General features: G+C 44.1%; 1 protein-coding gene across 1 annotated transcript in view; it reads left to right on the forward strand.

Annotated features, from left to right (window-relative positions):
• Nucleotides 1-332: 332 nt before the first annotated feature.
• EEF1AKMT1 (EEF1A lysine methyltransferase 1) overlaps nucleotides 333-25845 on the forward strand; it is a 45051-nt gene continuing 19538 nt past the window's right edge. Inside the window, exons 1-2 of the mRNA XM_029602514.1 lie at nucleotides 333-886; nucleotides 12941-13087. Of these exons, the coding sequence (XP_029458374.1) occupies nucleotides 12944-13087 (144 nt within the window). The 5' untranslated portion in view covers nucleotides 333-886; nucleotides 12941-12943. The remainder of the gene's footprint in view (nucleotides 887-12940; nucleotides 13088-25845) is intronic.

The following is a 25845-nucleotide window of genomic DNA, read 5'->3' on the forward strand; positions in this document are numbered from 1 at the left end:
AAACAAGTCAGCACGAGGATTCTAACAAGGTGTCAGAGTCTATGAATATTCACGAATCCCAAAGGTCCTATGCTTCAGCAGAACTCTGGCTGCTCTAGGGAACGTTTCCTCCCACCAGACTTTCATTGTAAAAGAGACTTCCTGTTTGAGACACCTTTCTATTTTACTTCAGAACTCTTTAAAAAAAAAAAAAAGCTCGTTTTGAAGCCAAAGTAATTTGAGGGACTTCTCTAACACCCTCTCACATCTAGCCTAGCCTCTCCTCTTAGATTTTTTTAAAAGTGACTTTTCTCTCTCTGTAACTACTTTATCGGGAATTAGCTCCTATGTCACTTCCTGTCTGTGATAAGTGTCACCTTAAAATGTGCCCATCTTTTGGAAATACTTTAAAATTATTTCTGAACATTTTTAACTGCAAAGGAATTCTTTAAGGCTTTCTTACTTTACTGCTTATTTTTATTATCTTTTAATATCCTCTAATTGGTAGTGTTGAAAACATCACGGACCTGCTATTACTTCCTGGTCTGTGATATCATCGATGATGTCAGCAATCTCCCTTGACTTTTTATTGAGCCCTGCAGGATCCCTAAAAGAACTCTATATCTCCTGCTCTGAATTATCTGTGCTCTCCAGCTCAATTTCTCTCTCTCCCTTTTGAGAGGTAAACAAAGAAATCAGCCTGCAGCAGCAGTTCTGCAAACAAATCCAGTCAAAACTGCATCTGCTTCGTTGGGACAGACGAACAAAAAAAAACCCAGGCACATTTTTAAGAATTGGTTTTAATATAAAGGAACCTCCCCTCTCTCATCACAAACTGTTTTCTGTCAGTAGTCACTGCAGCCTTCTATGACGCTCTTCACCAGGATCAGCAACCTTTCTCGTGATTGTGAGTATCGTATTTTCATGTTTACATTACAATGCCAGCCCGAGGGGGAGCAACTTGCTGAATGAGCCACATAACCGGAAGTACAAGTGTGAGCAAGTCTGTACATGCGCGAGTGCCAATAAAGTTGTATTTGTCATAGTGTGTGGCTAGGACTGCCTTATGTGTGCCTGTACAGAATTGCGTATGTGTAGTGGCACTTTAAAAATGATAAATAGTAGCAGAGTGAGAGCCTGACTGCGTGTTACATCCCCCCCCCCCCAACCTTAACTACACCTTCATCCTTCCCCTGTTATTTTGCACCAATCTTAGGTTGACTAGAACTCAAAATGTCCAAGCTGGTTCTAGCTACTTTTTATTCAGTCTGGGGACTTTTCATAGTGGATCTAGTGAGTTGGCAACTGCACATGTAGTTCAGTTCTCCGGAGGAAGTGAAGAAGGTTGATGTGTTTCAACAGTAGCTCAGCTCCTTGTCATTTTGCCATTCAACAAAAATTTAATGGCACAGAGGCAGAGCAGACAAAATTGTCAGCCTCTGTGTATATTTATAAAGTCTAAATTTACATTTACCTGTCCTGCTCTAATCAAATGGTGACTTGAGGTCCTCACATTTCCACAAGTCCTTAGTATGAAATAGCACATGCATCTTCCCACCATTTTTTGAATTATTGCACTGCTTTGTGCTTTAAAACTGTTTTCTTTAAGCAGCTATTATCTGTTTGTTTCAGCAGGGCCTTCTGTCCATATCATTCATTGGCAAGTGTGAATCATAAACATATGGAAATGTAACCGTCTCTAAAAGTCAGAAAGGAGGCCCAGACAACTGATTCGTAAAGATAGACTTTTATTTCCAGCAAGATGCAGCTAAGACAAAGGCTTAGTACAACTGCATGCCACGCCCCTTCAGGAGCTAGCTCTTATACATTCTACTTTTCTTATCTTTTACACATGCGTTATACAAATTGCTGAACAAGCATTTTCTAGCGTGGTTTTCAAGTAGGTGTAGCTTATAATCAGACTATTGTTTCGTCATTTAATTGACGTGTTAGACATTTTATAGCGATGATCGTATTAATACAATACAAATTGTTATTTCAAAATGGAAGTGCGTTCCACTGAATTTTATTTTATTTATTTATTTAAAAGTATTTATATACCGCTTTTTAAAATAAAATTTTATCAAAACGGTTTACAACATGTTAAAATAAAGTAAAAATAAAATATAACTAAAATAAACTTAAAATACATAAATTTAACTAAATAGCTAGATAAATGTTAGCTAAAACAAATTATTAAATAACAAAATAATAATAATGGTAACATGCCATGGGTAAAGAGTAGGGAGGGTAAAAGGGATGGAGGGGGGGAGGAGGGGGGGGGGTAGCAACTTATCGAATTGTAATGTCCTAGAAAGAACACGGATGGGATAATAGAGGAGAGACGTTAAGGTAATATGTATCTGATGAGAGAAATTTAGGGGATGGAGTTTCATTTTTGATCGGGGAGATGCTTAGTGGGAGTGTTAAATTCTTGTTGAAAAAAGAATGTTTTTAAAGCCTTTTTGAAATGATGAGGATTTGATATTAAACGGAGTGGGTTGGGTAAAGAGTTCCAGAGAGATGGTCCTGCTACTGAAAAAGCTCTTTTCCTGGTGATATCTAATCTAGCCTGTCGTGGTGATGGAATGTCTAAGAGATTTTGAGTAAGTGATCTTAAGTGTCGGGTGGGTTTGTAAATGCGGAGTAAGGTGCAAAGCCAAGTGGATGTAGAGTTGTAAATTAAACTATGGATGATTGAGATTACTTTGTATTTTATCCTGTATTTTATGGGTAACCAGTGAAGGGAATGTAAAATAGGTGTAATGTGATTGCGAATGGAGATACCGGATAATAAGCGAGCTGCACTATTTTGAACTAATTGTAGCGGGTGAATTGATGAGTCAGATAGACCTAGATAAAGAGCATTACAATAGTCTAGACCAGAAAATATAAGAGATTGTAGAACAGTCCTGAAATCACGATAGAAAAGAAGAGGACGAAGACGTTTCAGAAGCTGTAATTTGTAGAATGATTTCTTTGTTAGGGAGGAGATTTGTTGTTTCATAGATAAGTCTGTATTTATGGTTACACCTAGATTTATGGCATGGCAGTTAATTGGGATGGTTGAGCCATTGAAAGTGAAATGAGATGGTGGGCCTATAGAGGAATCTGTAATGGATGTTAAATGGACTAATTCAGTTTTTGATGGATTTAATTTTAAACGATTATGAGATAGCCAAGAGTTAATGGTGGAAAGATAGAGTGAAACTAAAGATAGAGTATCGGACCAGGAAGTTTTGTAGGGGACCAGAAATTGAATGTCGTCTGCATAAATTTTGAATTGTAGGTTGAGTGATGATAAAATATGTCAAAGCGGAAGAAGATATATATTGAATAGTATGGGAGATAATGAAGATCCTTGGGGAACGCCGGATGGAATTGTGTAGGGGGTAGAGGATTGATGGTTAATATTAACTTGTTGAGGACGATCTGTGAGAAAAGATGAAAACCAACTTAATACTGTTCCAGTGATGCCTATTGCTTGTAGGCCTGAGATGAGAATTTGGTGATCGACCGTATCAAATGCTGCTGAGATATCTAAAAATACTATAATGTAATCTGTATATGAATCAAATGCCCGGAATAGTGTGTCAAAGGTAGATAGGAGAAGTGTTTCTGTAGAGTGTCCCTTTCTGAAGCCGTGCTGGTTAATGTGGAGAATGTTATTTTTGGATAGAAAGTCAGAAAGTTGACGTAAAACTGCAGATTCTATTAGTTTAGCTAATGATGTGAGGGAGGCAATAGGTCTGTAGTTATTGAGATCGGCTGTACCTTTTGTTTTTGATTTTAGAATTGGTAGAATGGATGTTTTTTTCAGATTAGATGGAAATTGTCCTGTTTCTAATGATTGGTTAACTAGGCTACTGAGAAAAGAGTATGCATGATGACCAATAGCTTTGAAGAAGACTCCTGAACAAGGGTTGTAAGGTGAATTTGAGGGTTTTTGTTTGCTAATTATAATTTGAATTGAGTTGTCTGAAACCGGACTAAATTCGGACCATTGACAATTAGGTTCTTTCTTGACACAGGTGGAGTAGGGTAGTTGTGAAAATTCTGTGGAAATGTTGGTTACTTTTGTTTTAAAGTGGTTGGCGATTTTATTGCAAAATATTGTATCATGATCTGCGAAGCTTTCGTTATGTGGAGTGATTAATGTTTTTACTATATTAAATAAAGTATTGGGATTTCCATTGGCTTTGGAGATTATCTTTCCATAATTGAGTTTTTTGGCTTGATTTATTTCTTTGTAATAGTGCCGAAGGGTACATCGATATGCGTTTTTTGCTTCGGTTGTTCTTATATGTCGCCATTTTCGTTCCAACTTTCTGAGGTGTGTTTAAGTTGACGTAAAGATTTTGAATACCAGGGGGCATTGGGTTTCTGTTTCCTGTTGTTTATTTGGTGTTGTTTATATGGAGCAATCAGATCTAACGTAGATGTAATAGCTGAATTCCATTTAGATACTGAGTCTTCTATATTTGATGATATGGAGATAGGTAAGTTAGGTATGACTGCTTTTACAAATGAATCTTGATTGATAAATTTCCTTTTAAATATTGTAGGTTGTTTTCTGGATGTGTGTCTACTATGCTCTAGAGTAAAAGAAAAATGAATGTCAGTACGTAACTACGTAATGCATGCCATTGCGTTCCAAAGGTTAGTACGTTCAATATGGCTGTGCGTTTCACTGCTGGCATAGTTAATCAGAGATTTTCAGTTGTCTCATTCATCGGTCGTCCATAAAATTGAACTCCTTCATTCCCCCCTTTGATACTTCAACTTCGATAGAAGGCGGAAGTATCACTTCCATCTGTGAGGTAGCTGAAAAGACAAACAATAATTAGTATCATTTTCACTTGGTGCTGGCCCTAAAATATTTGCTAGGTCGTTGATTTCTTCACCGGTTTGAGACGAGGGGTCCCTATTGGATCACCCCCCCCTTTGTAGCCGGACTTAACCCTAGCAAACATGGTGGCCTCACGTTTTAGTTGCATTAAAGGTTAGTGTCATAGTACACAGAGGATTCATCTTCTGAGTCCGACGAATCATAGGAAGGAAATGATGAGATTGAGGCATACTGGTTCAGCATCATGATTTGGGCTGCTGCTCTCCGATCAGCAATCTTCTCCATCATGGTAGTCAAAGCGGTAACTAGAAGAGCACTGGCGGCCCACTTCCAGAGTGCTGAAATCATGTGCTATGTTGCCTGTGAAGGAGGAAAGAAATAAACAGGTTATTAATGTTCTTAGGACTGCATTAATCTTTTACTCAACGTTAGCTCTTGCTGTATTTCTGGTAAATCTCAAGGTGTTGTCACCAGTCCTGGAGACTTGCCAAGTGTTAGTGGCTGGTTTGACGCGGGTCCAGTGGATCCAGGTGGGGCATCCAGATACCTTAACAGCGGTGGGTGTGGTTAGTAGCACGGTGAATGGTCCCTTCCATCGAGGTTTAAGGAAGTCAGACTCATCCCACTCTTTGACCCACACAGAATCTTCCACCTGGAATTGATGTGTAGGAGTGATTAAGATCAGTGGCTCTGTCTCACAGGTATACTTGCGAATTGCTTCCACAGTATCATATAATCCTTTTATCTGTTTGCTGAGTGCCATTTCCCCTTGGACTTGCAATGACTCAGGGAATGAGGGCAATGGCGGCGGTCTAGCATACATCATTTCATAAGGAGTGAGTCCAGATTGTCGTGGGGTGCATCTGATGTGGAGCAGTGCTAACGGTAAGATATCTGGCCATTTGGTTTTCGTTTCCTGACATAGTTTGGCTAATTGACTTTTCAAAGTTCTGTTAGCCCTTTCAACCGTCCCACTGCTTTGTGGTCTCCATGTGCAATGTAGATGCCATTTGAGGCCAAGAATCTTACTAAGGTGCTGAGTCACTTCACTGGTGAAAGCTGGACCATTGTCTGAATTGATCTGTCTTGGTAATCCATATCGTGGTAAAATCTGATTGAGAAGTAGAGAAACTACCTCCCTGGCAGTTTCTGTCCGGGTGGGTACAGCTTCGATCCATCCGGTGTAAGTACATACTGCCACCAACATAGCTTTGTAGCCTTTTGAGGGAGTCATGTGAGTGAAATCAATTTGACAGACTTGAAATGGTATGGTTCCTCGGAGGACATGGCCAGGGGCAGGACCAGGTCCATTTCGAGGATTGTTCTTTGCACATGTAATACACTGATTAATTGCATGCTTAGCCAATTGAGTGATTCGATTAATGTAATACGTCTTTGCCAGTAGTTTTGCCAATGAATCACGTCCAAGGTGTGCATTGTTATGTGCTTCCTTTACTATTGTCCAAGCAATAGTTTCAGGTATCCATATTCGGTCATCTTGTATAATCCACCATCCATTTTGTTGGTGGAAATTTTCAGACTGTGCCCATTCATTTTCTTCTGTTGAGTAGGTAGGTATTTCGTTTGGAAACTGCAAAAGGGGGTATATGGTCATTTCAGCTTGATATAAGTCCTGAGCTCCTGCCTTTGCAGCAGAATCGGCTTTCTGGTTTCCTCGAGCAATAGGATCAGACTTTCCAGTATGGGCCTTACAGTGCATCACGGCTACTTTGTATGGTAACCATACTGAGTTTAATAGTTCATGTATTTCTGGCGCATTTGTTAATTGTTTTCCTTCGGCAGTGAGAAATCCTCTTTCTTTGTACAGGGCTCAGTGTACTTGGATAGTCAGGAAGGCATATTTAGAGTCTGTATAAATGTTAACGATTTGTCCTTCTGCTAACTGTAGGGCTCGAGTAAGGGCAATTAATTCAGCTTTCTGGGCGGATGTTCCTGGAGGCAGGGGTCCGGCCTCAATAATCTCATCTTCAGAGACTACCGCATACCCAGCCACTCGTATTCCATTTATAATTCGGCTACTTCCATCAGTAAATAAAGTCCACGCGCCTTGCCAAGGTTGGTCTCTCAAGTCAGGTCGACTGGAGTGTACTGTAGCCATAATTTCGTCACAATTGTGATTAACTGCCCCAGGGGCTGGCAGTAGGGTGGCCGGGTTTAGATTTTTACTATCTTGTATTTGGATTTCAGGTGTTTCACATAGCAGAGCCTGATACTTGACAAGACGCAAATTTGTCATCCATTTTGGTCCATGAGTTTCAAGTAATCCTTGTATGGTATGTGGGGTTGTTACTTGCAGAGTTTGTCCAAATGTTAATTTAACGGCTTCAGGTATTAGTAAGCATGCAGCAGCAATGCTCCGAAGGCAACCAGGCCACCCTTTTGCAACATTGTCCATTCCTTTTGATAGATATGCAACAGGTCATTCCCATGATCCAAAACTTTGAGTCAATACCCCAATGGCCATTCCTTTTTTCTCATCTATGAACAGGTGAAATGGTTTCATTACATCTGGTAGTCCTAGAGCAGGGGGTGAGATCAAGGCTTCTTTTAGTTGTTGTAAATGTACTAGTTCATGTCCTTCCCACTGAAAGGGTTGAGATTCTGCTTCTTTTCCACGCAGTTTGTCGTACAATGGTTGGGCTATGATGGCATAGTTAGCAATCCAAAGTCGGCAATATCCCGTAGCTCCTAAGAATGCACGAAGTTCTTTTTTGCAGGTAGGTACAGGTTGATCTCTGATTGAACTCGTACAAGAGAATCCAAGGCACCGAGTACCTTCACGAATCCAAAAGCCCAAATATTCTACTTCCAATTCACAGATTTGCGCTTTCTTTTTGCTTGCACGGTACCCCTTTGAGTACAATGTCTGTAATAAGCGGAGAGTTGCTTCTGCACATTCAAGGTATGTGTCCCTGAATAATAATAGATCATCAACATATTGTATTACTGGCCCATATATTTTCTGGTAGGTTTTCAAATCTTTGGCCAGCTGTTCTCCAAACAAAGTGAGTGAATGCTTGAATCCTTGGGGCAAACGAGTCCATGTATACTGTTGTTTTATTCCAGTATGGGCATTCTCCCACGTGAAGGCAAAAATTTTCTGACATTCCTCCGCCACAGGAACGGAGAAGAAAGCATCTTTGAGATCAATGACACTGTACCATTTGGACTTTGGAGTGACTTGAGCTAGGATTGAATACGGGTTAGGTACAAGGGCCACCAGATCTGCCACTTGACTATTTACTTTCCTTAGATCTTGTACTGGTCGGTAATCATTAGTTCCTGGTTTCTTGACTGGTAATAAGGGAGTATTCCAAGCAGATCGAATTCGTCGCAGAATGCCCAAGTCAAATAGTCTTTGCAGATGGATTTGTATTCCTTGTCTGGCCATGTATGAAATGGGGTATTGAGTTTGATTGATGACCTGTGCATTCTCTTTTAGCTCAATCCACATGGGAACAGCTTCGGTTGCTAGTCCTCCTGGATTGTTTTCAGACCATACTTGAGGTATACTGCTCATTAAGTACCTTCGCTTTGCATTAAGAGGGGTGTCTTCCTCATATCGATGTTCAATGATTTTCCAATGACCGGGAGATGTAGTCTCCATTCTTCTTGGAGAGGGCAAATGAGAGAAACTGGATTATCAGCAAAGGAAGCTTTAATTTCACCATTTGATTCAAACTGTAGATTTGCTCTTAATTTTGCAAAGAAGATCTCTGCCAATTAATGGGACTGGGCATCCAGGGACGTAGAGGAATCGGTGGGATACTAATTGTCCTCCCACTCGAACCTGTCGGTTCTGGAGAATAGGGGCTGCTAGCGGCTTCCCAGAGGCCCCTACTATGGAGATACTTTGTGCTGTAGGAATGGTTATTGCAGTAGTCATGACTGATCGTTGTGCTCCAGAATCCAGTAGTCCTTTAAAAGTTTTCGCGCCAACCTTTATTTCTACTAATGGGTCAAAGGGAAGGTTTTCCTGGTCTAGTCATGAGTTCCGTCCGATATCATCACCAGACTCGTCTGACAGCTCATCCAATGCCATTTGCCACTCAGCTTCTCGTGATTTGGATGGTTTGGATCCTTCCCCTTCCCCTCCCTCTCGCGGAATCTCCGAGCAATCAGCCTTCCAATGTCCTTCTTGTCTACAATACGCACACTGATTAACTCCTAGAGGCGCTCTTCCTCCTCTGAACGATCCACCTCTAGCTGATCTTCCTCTAGGCAATGCCCTTAATGGCGGTCTGCTTCTTCCTCTATATCCAGGGTATCCTCGGTACTGCCTGGTATGCTCTCCAAAATTAGTTTCTTCCATGGCTGCGGCTAACAAGTTAACACTTTCTCTCATCCTTCTGCCACTTTCTTTTTTCTCCTTCTTTTCGTCTTCCAGTTCTCGATTTCCATAAACTTTATCTGCCATGATTTTGAGCTGGCTAATATTCATTCCCTCAAACCCTTCTGTTTTCTGGAGCTTCCGACGTATATCGGGGCATGACTGTCCTACGAAACTCATGACTATTATAGAATGATTCTTCTGGTCCTCGGGATCAAAAGGGCTGTATTTGCGATATGCATCCATTAACCGTTCTAGGAAATCTCCTGGGGTCTCATCCTTTTTCTGTACTACATCTTGGATTTTGGCCATGTTCATAACCTTTCTTTTTCCCCTTCTTAAGGCATCTAGGAAAGCCTGTTGATAGGCAGCGATGCGGTCTCGTCCATTCGAAGTTTGGTAATCCCAGTGGGGGTCTACAAGCGGGGCGAGTTCCCTAACTGCTGCTTCAGGGTCGCCGTCGGATCCGACTCCTCCCCTGGCTGCTTCCTCCATATTCTGCTGTATTTGGCGTCGTTGTTCAGTGGTAAAAAGGAAAGAAGCCAGATGACGGATGTCAGCCCAATTGGGATTATGAGCGGTGAAGATTCCATTTAAAAAGTCGATCATCTGATCCGGCTTTTCAGCATATGAGGGGCCAAGTTGTTTCCAGTTAAAAACATCACTCGATGAGAAAGGGACGTAGGTAAATAATCTTATGGTTTGCGTAGTTTGGAAAGCATTTTCTTCTGTCGGGGCCACAGGTACAACAGTTGCGGTTTCTCTGATTGGCAGCTGTAGGCTAGCAGCTTGCGTTTTACTACGAGTGCAGGCTGAGACGGGAGGTCCTGCCTCGTCCTCAGTTTTTGCCGATTCTAATTCTTTTTTTGCTTCGTGTGATGTGCTAGGAAAGGGGTCAGATGGTTCATAAGCAGGAGTCGGTGGCAATTCATGCAGCGGCGGATAGATTGGAACGTATGGCGGCGGCGCTAAAATTTCAGGTTCATCAGCTAATATGGCCTCCGCTGCGAGCGGGGGTTTAATTTTTTTTTCCGTAGTTTCCTCATCTTTTTGTACTACAAATATGGCCGCCGTCGATGATGTTTCGTCGTCCGCGCTCAATATGGCCGCCTTCTCCTTTCTCTTCCGGTTTGGGGACTTCCGGCTGCCCGACTTCTGTATATGCGCCACCATTACGAGGGCGGCTCCCTCCACTAACTTTTTTGCCCAAGATGGCGGGTCCAAAATAACTGCGATCCAGGCATTAATATATGGTATATCTTCGGGAAAACCTGGCTGGCCCTCTTTTGTGACTATGTTTCGAACTCTTGAAGCCGTTGGGAAATCAAAAGTTCCTTTCGGGGGCCAATTAACGCACAGACTCAGCCATCGATATGCACAACGCTGAATCATGCCAGGTTTAGTGCATGCATGTCTATCGAACACTTCGCCAAAGTGCTCCGTCATGGCATTTAGTGGAGTGGAACCTCCCCCACCCATTTAGAACAGAGGTACAGACAAAGAAGGGAAGGGATAGCAGATAGGTAAGGGTCCGTATCTGCCAGACACAAAAGGGTCACACTCGCCTCGACTAGAACGCGGTCGCCCGGCCTAGAACTGCGAGGCCATTCATTCTCTTTCACACAACAAGAAACCTATTCCCAAAATTTCCAAAACGCCAATTTCCAAATCGCGTGGTCTTCGGAGCGGGATCCCTACTAACCACAGCGCGAGGCTTGATCAAGACCTCCTTGATCCATCTTTCAGGATCGGCCAGTAATTTAGCTTTATCTTATCTCTAATTCAAGTTCCCACTAATTCTCATTCATGTGAGAATAAAATTATACTTGCCTGAAACGTTCTCTTGGTCGCGAAGAAAGCCTTCTTCCCGAATCACCAGCCCAGAGGTCTCGAAAGATTTTCTGCGGAATGGTCCCCTCAGAAACCTGATCGCTGAACTCAGCGGTGGCCACTCACCAGGTAAGTCTGGGGGATCGCTCCGCTACCAAACTACCGGACCAACTGGGGGCTAAAATAGCGTCCCCGGTACCTCCTGGCTGGCTCGCCAAATGTAACCATCTCTAAAAGTCAGAAAGGAGGCCCAGACAACTGATTCGTAAAGATAGACTTTTATTGCCAGCAAGATGCAGCTAAGACAAAGGCTTAGTACAACTGCATGCCACGCCCCTTCAGGAGCTAGCTCTTATACATTCTACTTTTCTTATCTTTTACACATGCGTTATACAAATTGCTGAACAAGCATTTTCTAGCGTGGTTTTCAAGTAGGTGTAGCTTATAATCAGACTATTGTTTCGTCATTTAATTGACGTGTTAGACATTTTATAGCGATGATCGTATTAATACAATACAAATTGTTATTTCAAAATGGAAGTGCGTTCCACTGAATGTCAGTACGTAACTACGTAATGCATGCCATTGCGTTCCAAAGGTTAGTACGTTCAATATGGCTGTGCGTTTCACTGCTGGCATAGTTAATCAGAGATTTTCAGTTGTCTCATTCATCGGTCGTCCATAAAATTGAACTCCTTCAGAAAGAGCCCAGCTTTTAAAACTATACCCAGCACACCATTTGTGCACGTAAGTGGGCCTGTGGAAACTTGTGCTAGTATTTTATAAACTGTATGGTGGGAGCTGTGCAGTTTATAAAATACTAGTAACTGTGCCTGAAAAGTACATATTTGTAATGCAGGAACATGCATACTTTCTTTATCCATTTTTTAAATTATGCGCATATATTTTACAAGCGTGTATAATAACCCAGAATTAAAGAGGAAGGCAGGTATTTTATAAAGTATATGAGTACTCCAGATAATACTTGTGCAAGTGCTTGGAATCACTTCACCTAGACCCTCCAGTGCTTTACCCTGGACCCACACCACCAACTCAAACAGTACAGACGAAAAACAATTGTGATTTCAATTGCACGAGCAGATGTAAAAGTGTATGGACAAATTTGGTAATGTATATGCATATACTATATCCAAACTGCTCATATTTTCCCACAAGTGATACTGCAAGTACACACTTACTCTCGAGGTTTATAAAATAGGATACACGCACGTACATCTAATTTTACATGTCAGCCCTGCAGAATTTGAAAATTATCTCCAAAAATATGATTTTGTTTTTCAATTTAAAAAATGTGGCTAGTTTTTGACTGGCTTTCAATTTGATCTGCTTATTACCTAGTTCTGGGCTATTTTCTCCATGGCCTCTGATTAATTTTGGACTAATTTTGATGTCACTTTGAGCTACAAATTTAGTTGATCCCTAGCAACATTGTCTGGTGGGCTCTTCTGCACTCTCTGGTGGCAGAGTCCCAATGTCTTGGGACAAAAATGTCTCATTATATCCCTTCCTCTGGTGCTTTGCTATGGAGGTCTGTCATTTCTTTCTTAAGAACTGGTAAGTGTTGGCCTGTATGTAGAGGTATCTTGTTGACCTTATCCTCCTGTGCAGATTTTCTCCCAGTTATTTAATAATGAGATGGGCCAAAACACTGGGATCTAAACCATGCCCTTAGATGTGTAGATTGTTTTATTTGTGAATCTTTTAGTAGTAGTATGATTTAGTGTGACTTGTACTGCTGCTGGTGTATTTTTGTAATATTGCATGGTACACACAGAGTAAACATAAAATGTTTTATAAGATTATTTAGTAATGTTCTGTTAAATGTATTTATTAACCACAGTATGCAATAAACTGTAATGTTTAAATAGTAACTGTTGACAATAAGGAACCTATCCATTTCTAACCTGTAGAACATGGAATCCAGTGATGATGATGATGATATCACACAGCTTTCTGCCCAGACACTGGCAGCATTGCAAGAATTCTACAAAGAACAGCAAGTGAAAGCATCACAAGCCCTTGCTAAGTACTCCTATGGCTCTGTAGAAGAGGACTGGGTAAAAAATGCATGCTTTTCTAGGGTGTGGAGTTAAACTTCTGCACCTATTCCAAAGTAGTAAGGCTGTGAAACAGATTTTGTTAATCCAGGCTGTGAGAGAGGGATTCCTTCCAGAAATCTCACTGCCCTATATGTTGTGCACTCTGTTTTGTTATCAGATTAATATAATTAGACAAAAGGTTGACTCACAAGTTGGAAACTTGTGAGCAGTAGCACCAATCATCAAGGCTTTCACTTTTTTGTACTGCTGACATTTGGATACTTCTATTTAGACTTTTAAAGGGCATTTTTCAATAGCCCAGATTATGAGCAACAAATGCATCCTTTTTCTAGCTTGTATACTTTGTAGCAATTCTTAAAGGGAGACCAACACCTTTTCTCTTTGTACAAAGTGTATGCGTTAAAAGCGTTCATGTACATTTTACCTCCTGTTTGTGCAGGGCCACAAGAATGCATGCACTTCTGGAATTCCCATAGGTATGTGCTGTTTTCTTCCCCTGCCCTAAATCTGGCCAGAGGAACACTCCCTTCTAATGTGGCCAAAAATACATGTGCTATGAAAGCCGTATGTACTCACTCATAACCACATTTTAGGAGGGCAAGTTCGAGTCAGACCATTTTACTTTTGAAAATTGCCTTTTTTAGTGTCTACTAAACAGAATTAGCAACTTTTTTTTAACCATAGCCAAAGTTTAGCCATTTTTCTGTTTAGTCAACTGTTGTTGAATATACTTCAATGCTTTCTTGTGTAATTTCCCAAATTAAAAAAAGCTGTTTACAGAGTACCTTAGGTTTTCAACAATGAAAATTCTATGCTGTTGAATGTACTGAAAATACATATAAAGACTAATTTTAATACAAATGGAGTTGTGGTACTTTGGAACTTGTGTGTGTGTATGTGTGTGTGTGTGTGTATGTGTGTGTGTGTGTGTGTATATATATATATATATATATATATATATATATATATATAGTGCTTGGTGCCGAAAGTTCTCTGTTAGTGGGTGATGGAGTGCACATGTGCACTCTACCAGTCCCTGACAAACAGACCCAACTACCATCTGAAGCTTCATCAGAAGCTCAAAGCTGGTTGAATGCACATGCGCATCCCACCAGATACTAATCAATTTTATTTAAAAAATAAAAACACTCACTAGCCATGATCCGGACTGGCCCCACAAAGCCCCTCGCCCCCCACCCACTGATCAAATCCACTTAAATCTCGTCAGTCCCCAGGACCCCCCCTCTTCCCTGACCTCCTCCTGCCCCAGCCCTTACCCCAACATAGGTCTGGGATTTCTGGGGGCACTAGGGATTCCCAGTCACTCCTGCCCTACCGCTCAACCCAATGCCAGAACCTCTTACAACATAAAAGTGCCAGCTTTATGTATTTATTATTTTTTATATACCGACATTCGATCTGAGATATCACATCGGTTTACATTCAGGTACTATAGGTTAAGTGGTGGCCATTTTGACATGCCAGAACAGTAAGGCAGGAATGACAAGGGGATCGCTCCTGCCCTGGGAGACCCAGATCTATGGTGGGATAAGGGCTGCGGTTGGTGAGGTGGAGGGAGTCCTGAGGGCTGGCAAGGCCTTTTAAATAGGTTCAATTGGGGAGGAGAGTCTGGAACCAGAATTCAGTGTTTTTTGTGTTTTTAAGAAATTGGTGGTAAGTGGCAGTTGGAGTGTGGGGGATCCAGAACACCGGCAGATCCACGATGGGATGGGAGGAGTTTGGAGGGAAGGGGTGCCTTGAGGCCAGGAGTTGGGGGTTCTTTGTTTAAGGGGGCTTGGTGGGGGGAGGAATTTTATTTAGTTTTGGTCTTTGGGGGTTTGCTTTTTTTTCCCCCCTTTATTTTGTGTTGGATAATTGAAAGAGGGTCATACTGTGCTGAGGTCGAGCTGGGGAGGGAGAGAGTGAGTGTGCTGCCACTGGGCCAGTGAAGGGAGTAAAGGAATGCTCTGGCTGAGCTGGGGAGGCTGGGTCAGTGTTTACAGTGGTCAAGCTGTGGAGAGTGGCTCAGAGCGTGCTGGGACTGGGCCAGTGAGAGGGGGCAAAGAGTGCTGGGGAGCTCCTGGAAAGAGGAGGAGCTAAAGAGATGGCTGGGTTCGGCCTGGGGAGAAGGACAATGAATAGTGGCCCCCGGGGAATTTCAGCTATTCTTAAATACTGCAGTCGAAATCAGATATTGGGTGACAGATTCATTTAGACCACGCTAAAAAGAAATGGCAGGCTCAGCATGTCAAAGGTGTGTGCTGGGGATGGGGGAAGGGGGCTTTAGATTAACAGCCCCTTGCCTCATCCAGGTTTTAAGATAGAGCCCTGGGTTTGTATTGCTGGTGCTATCACAAGTACACAGAAGATCTTTGATGAAATAAAACATTACCTTTTCAATCACAGTTTCTGTTTTAGTTATTTTGTATCCCGGATTGTATCAAGGATGTTCTCCCATTCTCACATTATTGGTCCTCTGTAATCAGGCTGCGACCTGTGGCTGGTGTTGTAAATCATTAGAATACATTGGAATTGTATGCTGATTAGCATGGTGGTTTTCAGAGCTTAAATTAACCTTATTTTAGATGATGTTTGCTTTTAAGAATGACTAAAATGAGGCAACTTTATTTAGGATGTGTGAAAAAATGTTAGTGGCTGTTTAAATATATTTTTCCCAAAAAAGGGCTGGCTATTGAATTTGGACACACCTACTGTCATGTGCTCACCAGAATTCTGTGGTTTAATAAGGGTCTCATACAAACACACAGATCAGGGAAGTAACTTAGGAAGACACCGACAGATTGGGAGAATCCGAGGAGTAGGAGAACAGTATGGGAAACCTAAAGGAATATAGAAACAAGAAGTGAAAAAAGGATATGCTTTTCTAAAAAAGTGGTTGAAAAAGTAAGTACATACTGTAAAGGTTAGCATTTAGAAGTTACAAGGAATCTCAGGAAAAAAGTAGCCAGGTCAAGGTGACACAGCTGTTAAGATATGTTTTTGAAAGGAAGACATGAATGGATGAGATTGTAAAAAATGTCTAGATGGCAACAAGAAAAAAAATCCATGAAGTATTTTCTTGTACAGTGTTTACTGAAAAAGAGACTGGAGAAGGATTTCAGATTGTCAGGAACACAAACACTGTGATAGATGCCAATCCGTTTACCAAAGAGCGTTTAAATGGAACTGGCAAAACCTGACTGTGCACAAGGCAATGGGACCAGATGGCTTCCATCCCAGGACAATAGCGAGGGCGCCTTGAGAGGTTCTGGGAGTTCCACTAATATTCATGTTCAGTCTTTTTGGACAAGGAGGATTAGCGACAAGAAGAAGATATCACTCTACACAAAAGTGGGAGGATATTGGCAACTACATGCCAGTGAGTCTGACAGAGATGGGTAAACTAATGCAATCACTACTAAAAGAGAGGACAGGGAAATATATTAAATTCAGCAGGTAAGAGAATCAGGCAGCATGGGAGGTCATGACAAATATATCTGGCTAACCAGGAAATTAGATCAGGGAGAGAGATGGATTTAGTTTACTTAGGTTTTAGTGAGGCCCTTGAATCCCCCTCCCCACCCCTACTAATCCATGGCAATCTCAGGGTGACTAGAAATGAACATTTCCCAGGTATGGAGAATGGGGACATTTGAAATCCTTACTAGTTTTAATTATCAGCTGTTATTTGATGTGCCTGATATTTTGAAATATTTTATTGTTTAGGAAATTTAAAAATAATTTGTATGATTTTTAAATTATTCGATGTTCTATATGTCAGTTATTTTGAAATATTCTTTTTAATAGTATGATTTTACTGTTATTGATATTTTATATTTCTTCATTGTATTATTTGAGGTTTTATGAGGAGCAGCGATGTTTCTGTTTTTCCATTGTTGCAATGCATACAGAGTCTGGCTTCTTGCGGTTTCCAGTTCACATTTTGTCTGCACATTTGCATTTATATTTTTGGTCTCTATATTCTGTATTTGGCAAGGGTCTGTCTGTGTTCTGCATGTGTGACTTAGATGAGGTATTCTGATGACATTTCTATATAGGGATCTATAGCAGCTTGATTTGTTCTGTTTTCCTAATAGGAGGTGTATTGTTATTTTAGGGCCTGTTGTAATATTTGCAGTGATGCCTTTTCATAAGTGTTTGACTCTGGTAGTTAGGACATGGCAGGTTTCCTATAGATTCTGAGTTTTTTTTTGTTTGATTTTTTTTGCAGGATTTTATATTATACATTGTACCTGGGAGAGGAAGAAGTTTGTGTTGCTGTTATTGAGGTGACAGAAGAATTTGAAATATTTTTTTTTTTTTGTAGTGAGTGGTAAGGGGAAATGTCCTTGTTCTATTCTGCACCCTTTGTTGGGGGAGTTTCTGTAAACAAAGGGTATTGTAGAACGTGACATGCAGGTTTTATATTGGGATTTGTCCCACTCCTATATAGAAGAATTTTTATTGATGCTCTTGAATAATTTTAGTAGTAGTATTTCTTAATAGTTGAAACTGGCCAGGGTTTTTTTTTGTTACTTAGAAGGTTCTTCTGTCTAGAGATACCACCGAGATGCATGCCCAGCACCTTGCAATAATGGTGCAAAATGTTTGTAGCAGTGCCTCTTGCTTTAGGAGTGGAGGTGTCCTGTCTCTGCATGAATGGAATTTGGTAACAGGCAGTGTGGAGAGAGCCATTGGATCCCTGTCAAGATCAAACTAACAGGGTGGTTTCCCTGTCACAGGTGATTTCTTTAAAAATAGTAATAATAATTTTCCAAAAATACCATGATGGGGGTGGGGGCTGGGAGGGAAATATGTGCACCAAACCTCTCTCCACATCTCCCTTTTAGTGATGTAGGTCTGTCCCTCCTTCACCCTTCCCAATCAATCTCTCACTCTCTGGATTGAGCCACAATCCATCCCAACCAGTCCCCCTTTCTCCCTCCACCAGTCCATCCCCACCAGTCACTCTCTCACCTTCCACCAGTCCAGCCCCCACCAATTGCGCTTTATCTTTCCACGAGTCCATCCCCACCAATTGCTCTCTCTCCCTCCCTGTACTAGTCCCCCACCAGTCTTTCTCATCCTCCAACAGTCCAGCCCTGTGAGTTGCTCTTTATCTCTCTCTCTTCATCAGTCCATCCGCACCAGTTGATCTCTCTCTCTCTCCACCAGCCCAGTGCTGCTAGTCGCACTCTCTCCACCAGTCCATCCTTACCACTCTCTCTCCCTCTACTAGTCTCCTATCAGTCTCTCTCCCTCCATTTGTCTATCTCCGCCAGTCTGTCTCTCTCCCAACCTGCCAGTCACATGCTCTATCCCCCTCCACCAGTCCATTCCCCCCAGTCACTCTCTGGATACCTGTAGTTACTACATAAGTTACTGAATATAGTATATTCTTCCACATGTACTGCTGTACTTTGCAATTACATGTATTCCGTTTATATCAGTAAGCATTATTTAATAAATTCTATATATTGGGGCAGATTTTCAAAGGGTTATGCACGTAACCCCCGAAAAGCTGCCTCAAGCTGCCCCTGTGCGCGCCGAGCCTATGTCCCGGGGCTTCGAAAAAGGGGTGGGCCGTGGGCGGGGCCACGGTCCAGGGGCGGAGCCGAGTGCTCCGACACAGCGGCTTGTGCCGGAGCATGGCATGCCGGCAGCTGGCCGGCGCACGCAAGTTACGCCTGCCTTAGGCAGGCGTAACTTTTGGAACAAAGGTAAGGGGGGAACAAAGGTAAGGGGGGAGTTTTAGGTAGGGCTGGGGGTGGGTTAGGTAGGGGAAGGGAGGGGAAGGTGGGGGGAGGTGGAAGGAAAGTTCCCTCCGAGGCCGCTCCAATTTCGGAGAGGCCTTGGAGGGAACGGTGGCAGCCTGCGCGACTTGGCGCGCGCAAGTTGCACAATTGTGCACCCCCTTGCACGCGCTGACCCTGGATTTTATAACATGCGCGGCAGCGCACGCATGTTATAAAATCGGGCGTAGATTTGTTCACGCCGGGTTGAGCGAACAAATCTGTGCCCGCGCGCAGGTTTTAAAATCTGCCCCATTATGAATTATTCTGGTGTGCATATAATTATTTCTTTGTTATTACATTAATAACTTTTCTATATACAGCACATAGCTCCAGGTAAAAATGGAAGAGAAGCATGTGGGGGTCCACGAAAAGTTTGGAACTTGAAAAAGGGTCCATGATCCCAAAAAGGTTGGGAAGCCCTGCTCTAGGGGATACTAGCATTAGAGCTCTAAACACAGATGTTCCCCTCTCTTTGGACATACCATGTTGCCCAGAACATGAAAACATAACATAAGACTTATACTGGGTCAGACCAAATGTCCATCAAGCCCAGCATCCTGTTTACAACTGTGGCTAATCCAAGTCACAAGCACTTGGCAGGATCCCAGGGGGTAGATAGAGTCCATGCTGCTTATCCCAGGAATAAGCAGTGGATTTCCCCAAGTCCACCTTAATTGTTTATAGATGTTTCCTCCAGGAACTTGTCCACACCTTTTTAAATGCAGCTACTCTAATAGCTTTCACCACATCCTCTGTCAACAAATTCCAGAGCTTAATTATGCATTGAGTAAAAAAATATTTCTCTTATTAGAATTAAATGTGTGTCCCCTGGTCTTTGTACTTATCAAAAGAGTAAACAACTAATTAACGTTTATAGACCTCTATAATATCTCCCCTTAGCCGTCTCTTCTCCAAGCTGAAGAGTCCTAACCTATTTAGTCTTTCTTCATAGGGGAATCGTTCATCCCCTATATCATTTTGGTCACTCTTCTCTGTACCTTTTCTAAGTCTTCTATATCTTTCTTGAGATGTGGTGATCAGAACTGCATACAATATTCAAGGTATTATAATATTCTCTGTTTTATTTTCCATTCCTTTCCTAATAATGCCTAGCATTCCATTTGTTCTCACAGGACAAGCAGGATGGAAGTCCTCACATATGGGTGACATCATCAGGATGGAGCCCAATCATGGAAAACTTCTATCAAAGTTTCCAGAACTTTGACTGGCCCCTACTGGGCATGCCCAGCATGGCACTAACCCTGCAGCCAGCAGGGGTCCCCCTTCAGTCTTCTTTTTTCCGCACTGCAGTAGCCTCGCGGCTTAGGAGCTCTGTGGAGATTCCTGACAGGAATTTTCCTCACGGAATTAACTAACGTTAAATTGCCCCACAGGGGTCCCTCCTCTAACTTCTCTGTTACCGCGGTACTCCGGTAAGTTTTTTGACAGTTTTCCGTAGATTACCGTCGAGTTTGGCCCTTGCGGCCTACTGGCTGTCGTCCATCCCGCGGCTCGATTTTTTTCTATGGCCATGGCGTTGGGGTTCTGCCGGTGCCCGGACTGTACTTGCACCATGTCTATCACAGCCCCTCATGGCGTCTGTGTAATGTGTTTAGGCCGGGAGCATGATGTCCTGACTTGCACCAAATGTGCCCTCATGACACCCAAAGGTCGCAAGGCAAGGATGGAGAAAATGGACTCCTCTTCCGTGCTCACACCCCGACGCCGTCCATTGCATCGACGTCATCAGAACCGGCACCGTTGACGTCACACCAGCATCAACCACTGTCCGGTGACCGTCCGCCATCGACGTCTTCACGGCCATCGGCGCCCATTACTCCCCCTCAGGATTGAGGGGATCATAGGGAAAAACATTGCCATCGGCATCGTAAGACTCGGACCGTCGAGGGAGCGAAATCATCGACCGAGCCACCATCGAATAAATCCCGTCCAGGAACGGCACCGACCATTCCTGCGACTGGGGCATCGAGGCCACCCTCACCCGATCGGGGTTTGGGAGTCGCGATTCCGCCTGTAAAAGTGGTCCCTCCGACTGTGCCTCCGCCTCCCTCTTCTGTCACGGAGCCGGGGCTGCTTGCTCCAGGTCTCCGGGAAGAACTGGACCAGCTGGTTCAGGAGGCCATCGACAAGGCGATGAAACGACTCCAGGTCCCTTCGGCACCGACACCGACACCGGCACCGATTGTGGAACCTGTCATCAACCCGATTCCAGCAGCGCCGGCACCGCTGCTATCCCGGTTGGAGGCGCTTATAACCGCCCTTCCACCGGTGGTTCCCGAGTCTCCAATGGCTCCGGTGCGTTCCCCGTTGACAACTTCATCGGGAGGAGAAACACCGTTCCGCATCCCTCCTTCGGGAGTTTTGCCTCAGCCATCGATGCCAATTCGTCCCTCACCATCGATTCATTCATCGGGGGCGATACGTACATCTGCGCCATCGATGCCTTCGATATGACACCGATGCCCTCCAGGCCATCCACGGTGCCCCCGGCGATTCCTTCGATTTTCTCAGAGCCTCGGCCGGGGCCTTCGGGTATCCAACCCCCTTCTCGTCCTACAGGTCAGCCTGCTGATCCTTATGACACCTGGGGTGATGATACTTCTTCAGACACCGATGACTTACCTTCACCTCCCTCTCCTACTGAAAGTAGAAAGCATTCTCCTCCAGAGGACCTTTCTTTCATTAATTTTGTGAAGGAAATGTCTGAGTTGGTCCCTTTTCAGCTTCAGACGGAGCAGGATGATAGGCACCAGATGATGGAGTTGCTCCAGTTCCTGGATGCCCCTAAAGTGATCACTTCTATTCCCATTCATCAAGTTCTTCTTGACCTCCTCAAAAAGAACTGGGAAAACCCTGGATCCATTGCCCCAGTCCATAGAAAAGCTGACACTACCTATTTAGTGCAGTCAGCCCCTGGCTTTCAAAAATCTCAGCTCGACCACCACTCAGAATCGGCTCAAAAGAAAGCAAAAAGGACGAAGCCTCACTCATCTACCCCTCCTGTTAAGGAACACAAGTTCCTAGATAATATGGGTCGACGAGTGTTCCAAAGGGCCATGCTCATCTCTAGAATTGCTGCTTACCAGCTGTATATGACCCAGTACAATAGGGTCATCTTCAAACAGATACAGGACTTCTCTGAAACCCTGCCTGAACAATTCCAAGACCAGCTTCAAATCCTTGTCAACAAAGGGTTTGAGGCAGGAAAGCATGAGATAAGAACAGCTTACAATATCTTCGACACCTCTACTAGAGTGTCTGCAGCTGCCATTTCGGCAAGACGATGGGCCTGGCTCAAATCTTCTGACCTTCGCCCAGAAGTACAAGACAGGCTATCTGACCTACCATGTGTAGGAGACAATCTGTTCGGTGAACAGATCCAGCAAATGGTGGCTGAATTAAAGGACCATCATGAGACCCTTAAACAGCTCTCATCAATACCTTCCGATTTCCCCTTAAGACAGCCCTTCAGGAAGGACTCTAAGAAGTCATTCTTCCATCCAAGGAAGTACTATCCTCCACCAGCAAGATCCCGAACTACGAGACCTTATCAAAAGCCTCAGCCTCGCCAGGCCCGAAAGCAAAAGCCACAAGCAGCTCCCCAGCCGGGGCCTGCTTCAGGCTTTTGACTTTCACTTGGAGAGCAGCAGCCTGATTCCTCTGCCAAGCATACCAGTGGGAGGTCGATTGTGCCACTTTCACAACACGTGGCAATCAATCACAACCGACCAATGGGTGCTAGCAATCATTGCTCAGGGTTACCACCTAAACTTTCTTGCTCTTCCACCGGACTCACCACCTCTGCAGGCGTGGAGAGTATCCGACCACTCTGTCCTTCTGGAGCAGGAGGTTTCCCTTCTTCTCCAGTCAAGAGCAATAGAACCCGTCCCACTCTCGCAGCAAGGCCTAGGGTTCTATTCCCGGTACTTTTTGATCCCCCAAAAATCCGGGGGGCTTCGTCCAATTCTGGACCTACGTGCTCTCAACACTTACCTCCAGCGGGAAAAGTTCAAGATGGTAACCTTGGCCTCGCTTCTACCTCTTCTACAAAGAGGAGACTGGCTCTGCTCTCTGGACCTCCAGGATGCATACACACACATTGTGATCACTCCAACTCATTGCAAGTACCTCAGGTTTTTAGTAGGCCCAAAGCACTATTAATATCGAGTGTTTCCCTTCGGCTTAGTGTCTGCACCACGAGTCTTCACCAAATGCCTCGTAGTTGTAGCAGCTTTCCTCAGGAAAGAAGGTGTGCACGTCTACCCCTATCTGGACGACTGGTTAATCAGGGCTCCAACCCAGCAAGCCGCTCGGTCGTCCCTTGATTTCATCCTACACACTCTAATTTCTCTAGGATTTCTTGTCAATTACGGGAAATCCTATTTAATCCCATCTCAAAACTTGTCATTCATTGGGGCAGACTTGGACACTTTACAGGCAAAAGCCTTTCTACCTCGACAATGAGTGCTAACACTCGTGGCCCTCGCTCACCAGTTGCAGTCTCAACATACAGCAACAGCTCGCCAATTCCTCGTCCTGCTAGAACACATGGTGTCCTCCATCCATGTTACACCAATGGCCCGCCTGGCCATGAGACTCATGCATTGGACTCTGAGGTCACAATGGATTCAAGCTGTTCAGCCTTTGTCAACCATTGTCCACATCACCAACTCACTCCGTCTGTCTCTCGCCTGGTGGAAAGATCAGACCAATCTCCTCCAGGGACTGCCTTTTCAAGTGCCAGATCCTCAACTCATTCTCACCACCGACACTTCCAACCTCGGGTGGAGAGCCCACGTGGACAATCTACAGACATAAGGATCTTGGTCTCCAGAGGAAGCCAAACATCAAATAAACTTCCTAGAACTTCGAGCAATGCGATATGCTGTCAGGGCTTTTCAGGAACGCCTATCAAATCACGTCATCCTGATTCAGACGGACAACCAGGTGGCCATGTGGTACATCAACAAGCAGGGAGGCACAGGCTCCTTCCTCCTGTGTCAGGAAGCTGCGCAGATTTGGGCGGAAGCGCTCTCCCACTCGATGTACCTCAGGGCCACCTACTTGCCGGGAGTGGACAATGTCTTGGCAGACAAACTGAGTCGCGTCTTCCAGCCACACGAGTGGTCTCTCAACCCCTCGGTAGCGACCTCAATCTTTCGCCAATGGGGATACCCCCAGACAGACCTCTTTGCGTCCCCTCAGAACCACAAAGTGGACAATTACTGCTCCCTCATTCGGAGCGAGCGCTCTCAGCCCAGAGATGCATTCTCCCTCTCGTGGGCAACCGGTCTGCTCTATGCATTCCCTCCACTTCCTCTTCTTTCGAAGACTCTCGTGAAGCTACGTCAGGACAAAGGAACCATGATCCTGATAGCACCTCACTGGCCACGCCAAGTGTGGTTTCCCATACTCCAGGATCTCTCCATCCGCAGGCACATTCCCTTGGGAACGGACCCGCATCTGATCACTCAAAACGACGGATGCCTATGCCATCCCAATCTTGTCCCTGACGGCATGGATGTTGAAAGGTTAATCCTTCAACCACTTAACCTTTCAGATTCGGTTTCTCGTATCCTGATTGCTTCACGGAAGCCTTCCACAAGAAAATCTTATTCCTATAAATGGAAAAGGTACACATCATGGTGCACTTTGCAGTCCTTTGATCCCTTTTCCTGTCCGATCCCAAGGTTTTTGGACTATCTTTGGCATTTGTCAGAGTCAGGTCTAAAAACCTCTTCCATCAGAATGCATGTCAGTGTGGTAGCCGCCTTCCATAAAGGTGTCGGGGATGTCCCTATATCAGTACAACCCCTCGTAACACGATTTTTAAAGGGCTTGCTCCATATCAAGCCACCTTTACGTCCTCCAGCCCCTTCTTGGGACCTTAATCTGGTTCTCAGTCGGCTCATGAAAACTCCATTCGAGCCTCTTCACTCCTGTGACCTAAAATATCTCACATGGAAAGTAATTTTCCTTTTGGCTATCACTTCAGCTCGCAGGGTTAGTAAGTTACAGGCCCTAGTTACCTATCCGCCTTACACTAAACTCCTGCGGGACCGGGTGGTACTCCACACTCACCCTAAGTTTTTACCCAAGGTAGTTTCGGAGTTTCACATTAATCAATCCATCATACTACCTACCTTTTTTCCCAGGCCCCATTCCAATCCAGGGGAACAGGCTCTGCATACCCTTGACTGTAAACGGGCTCTAGCTTTCTATCTAGACCATACACTTGCCCACAGGAAGAGCACTCAGTTATTCGTCTCTTTCCATCCCAACAAATTAGGGCAACCTGTGGGTAAGCAGACTCTCTCCTCCTGGTTGGCGGACTGCATATCTTTTTGCTACCAGCAAGCAGGCATTCCTTTTCAAGACCGTGTTAAAGCACACTCTGTGAGGGCCATGGCGACTTCAGTAGCACACCTAAGATCGGTGCCACTTCCTGACATTTGCAGGGCTGCCACCTGGAGCTCTCTCCATACCTTCGCAGCCCACTATTGCTTGGACAAAGCCGGAAGACAAGATTCCATCTTCGGCCAGTCTGTCCTGCGTAACCTATTTCCAACGTGACGTACCAACACCCTTCTGCCTGCCTGGTGGGGTTCAGGATGCCCTCTACCAAATTCCACCCCAGTTGTTGTGCCTGTTGCACGCCGTTGGGTACATTTGGTGCATGTTTGGACATCCTCGGCTCGGTACTCACCCATATGTGAGGACTACCATCCTGCTTGTCCTGTGAGAAAGCAAGTGTTGCTTACCTGTAACAGGTGTTCTCACAGGACAGCAGGATGTTAGTCCTCACGAAACCCACCCACCGCCCTGCGGTGTTTGGTTCGTAACGTTTTGTTGTTTTATTTTTTCGGCACTGCCTGTAGCTATCAAATAAGACTGAAGAGGGACCCCTGCTGGCTGCAGGGTTAGTGCCATGCTGGGCTT

The sequence above is a fragment of the Rhinatrema bivittatum genome, chromosome 5 (genome assembly GCF_901001135.1).
Source record: "Rhinatrema bivittatum chromosome 5, aRhiBiv1.1, whole genome shotgun sequence".
Lineage (NCBI taxonomy): Eukaryota > Metazoa > Chordata > Amphibia > Gymnophiona > Rhinatrematidae > Rhinatrema > Rhinatrema bivittatum.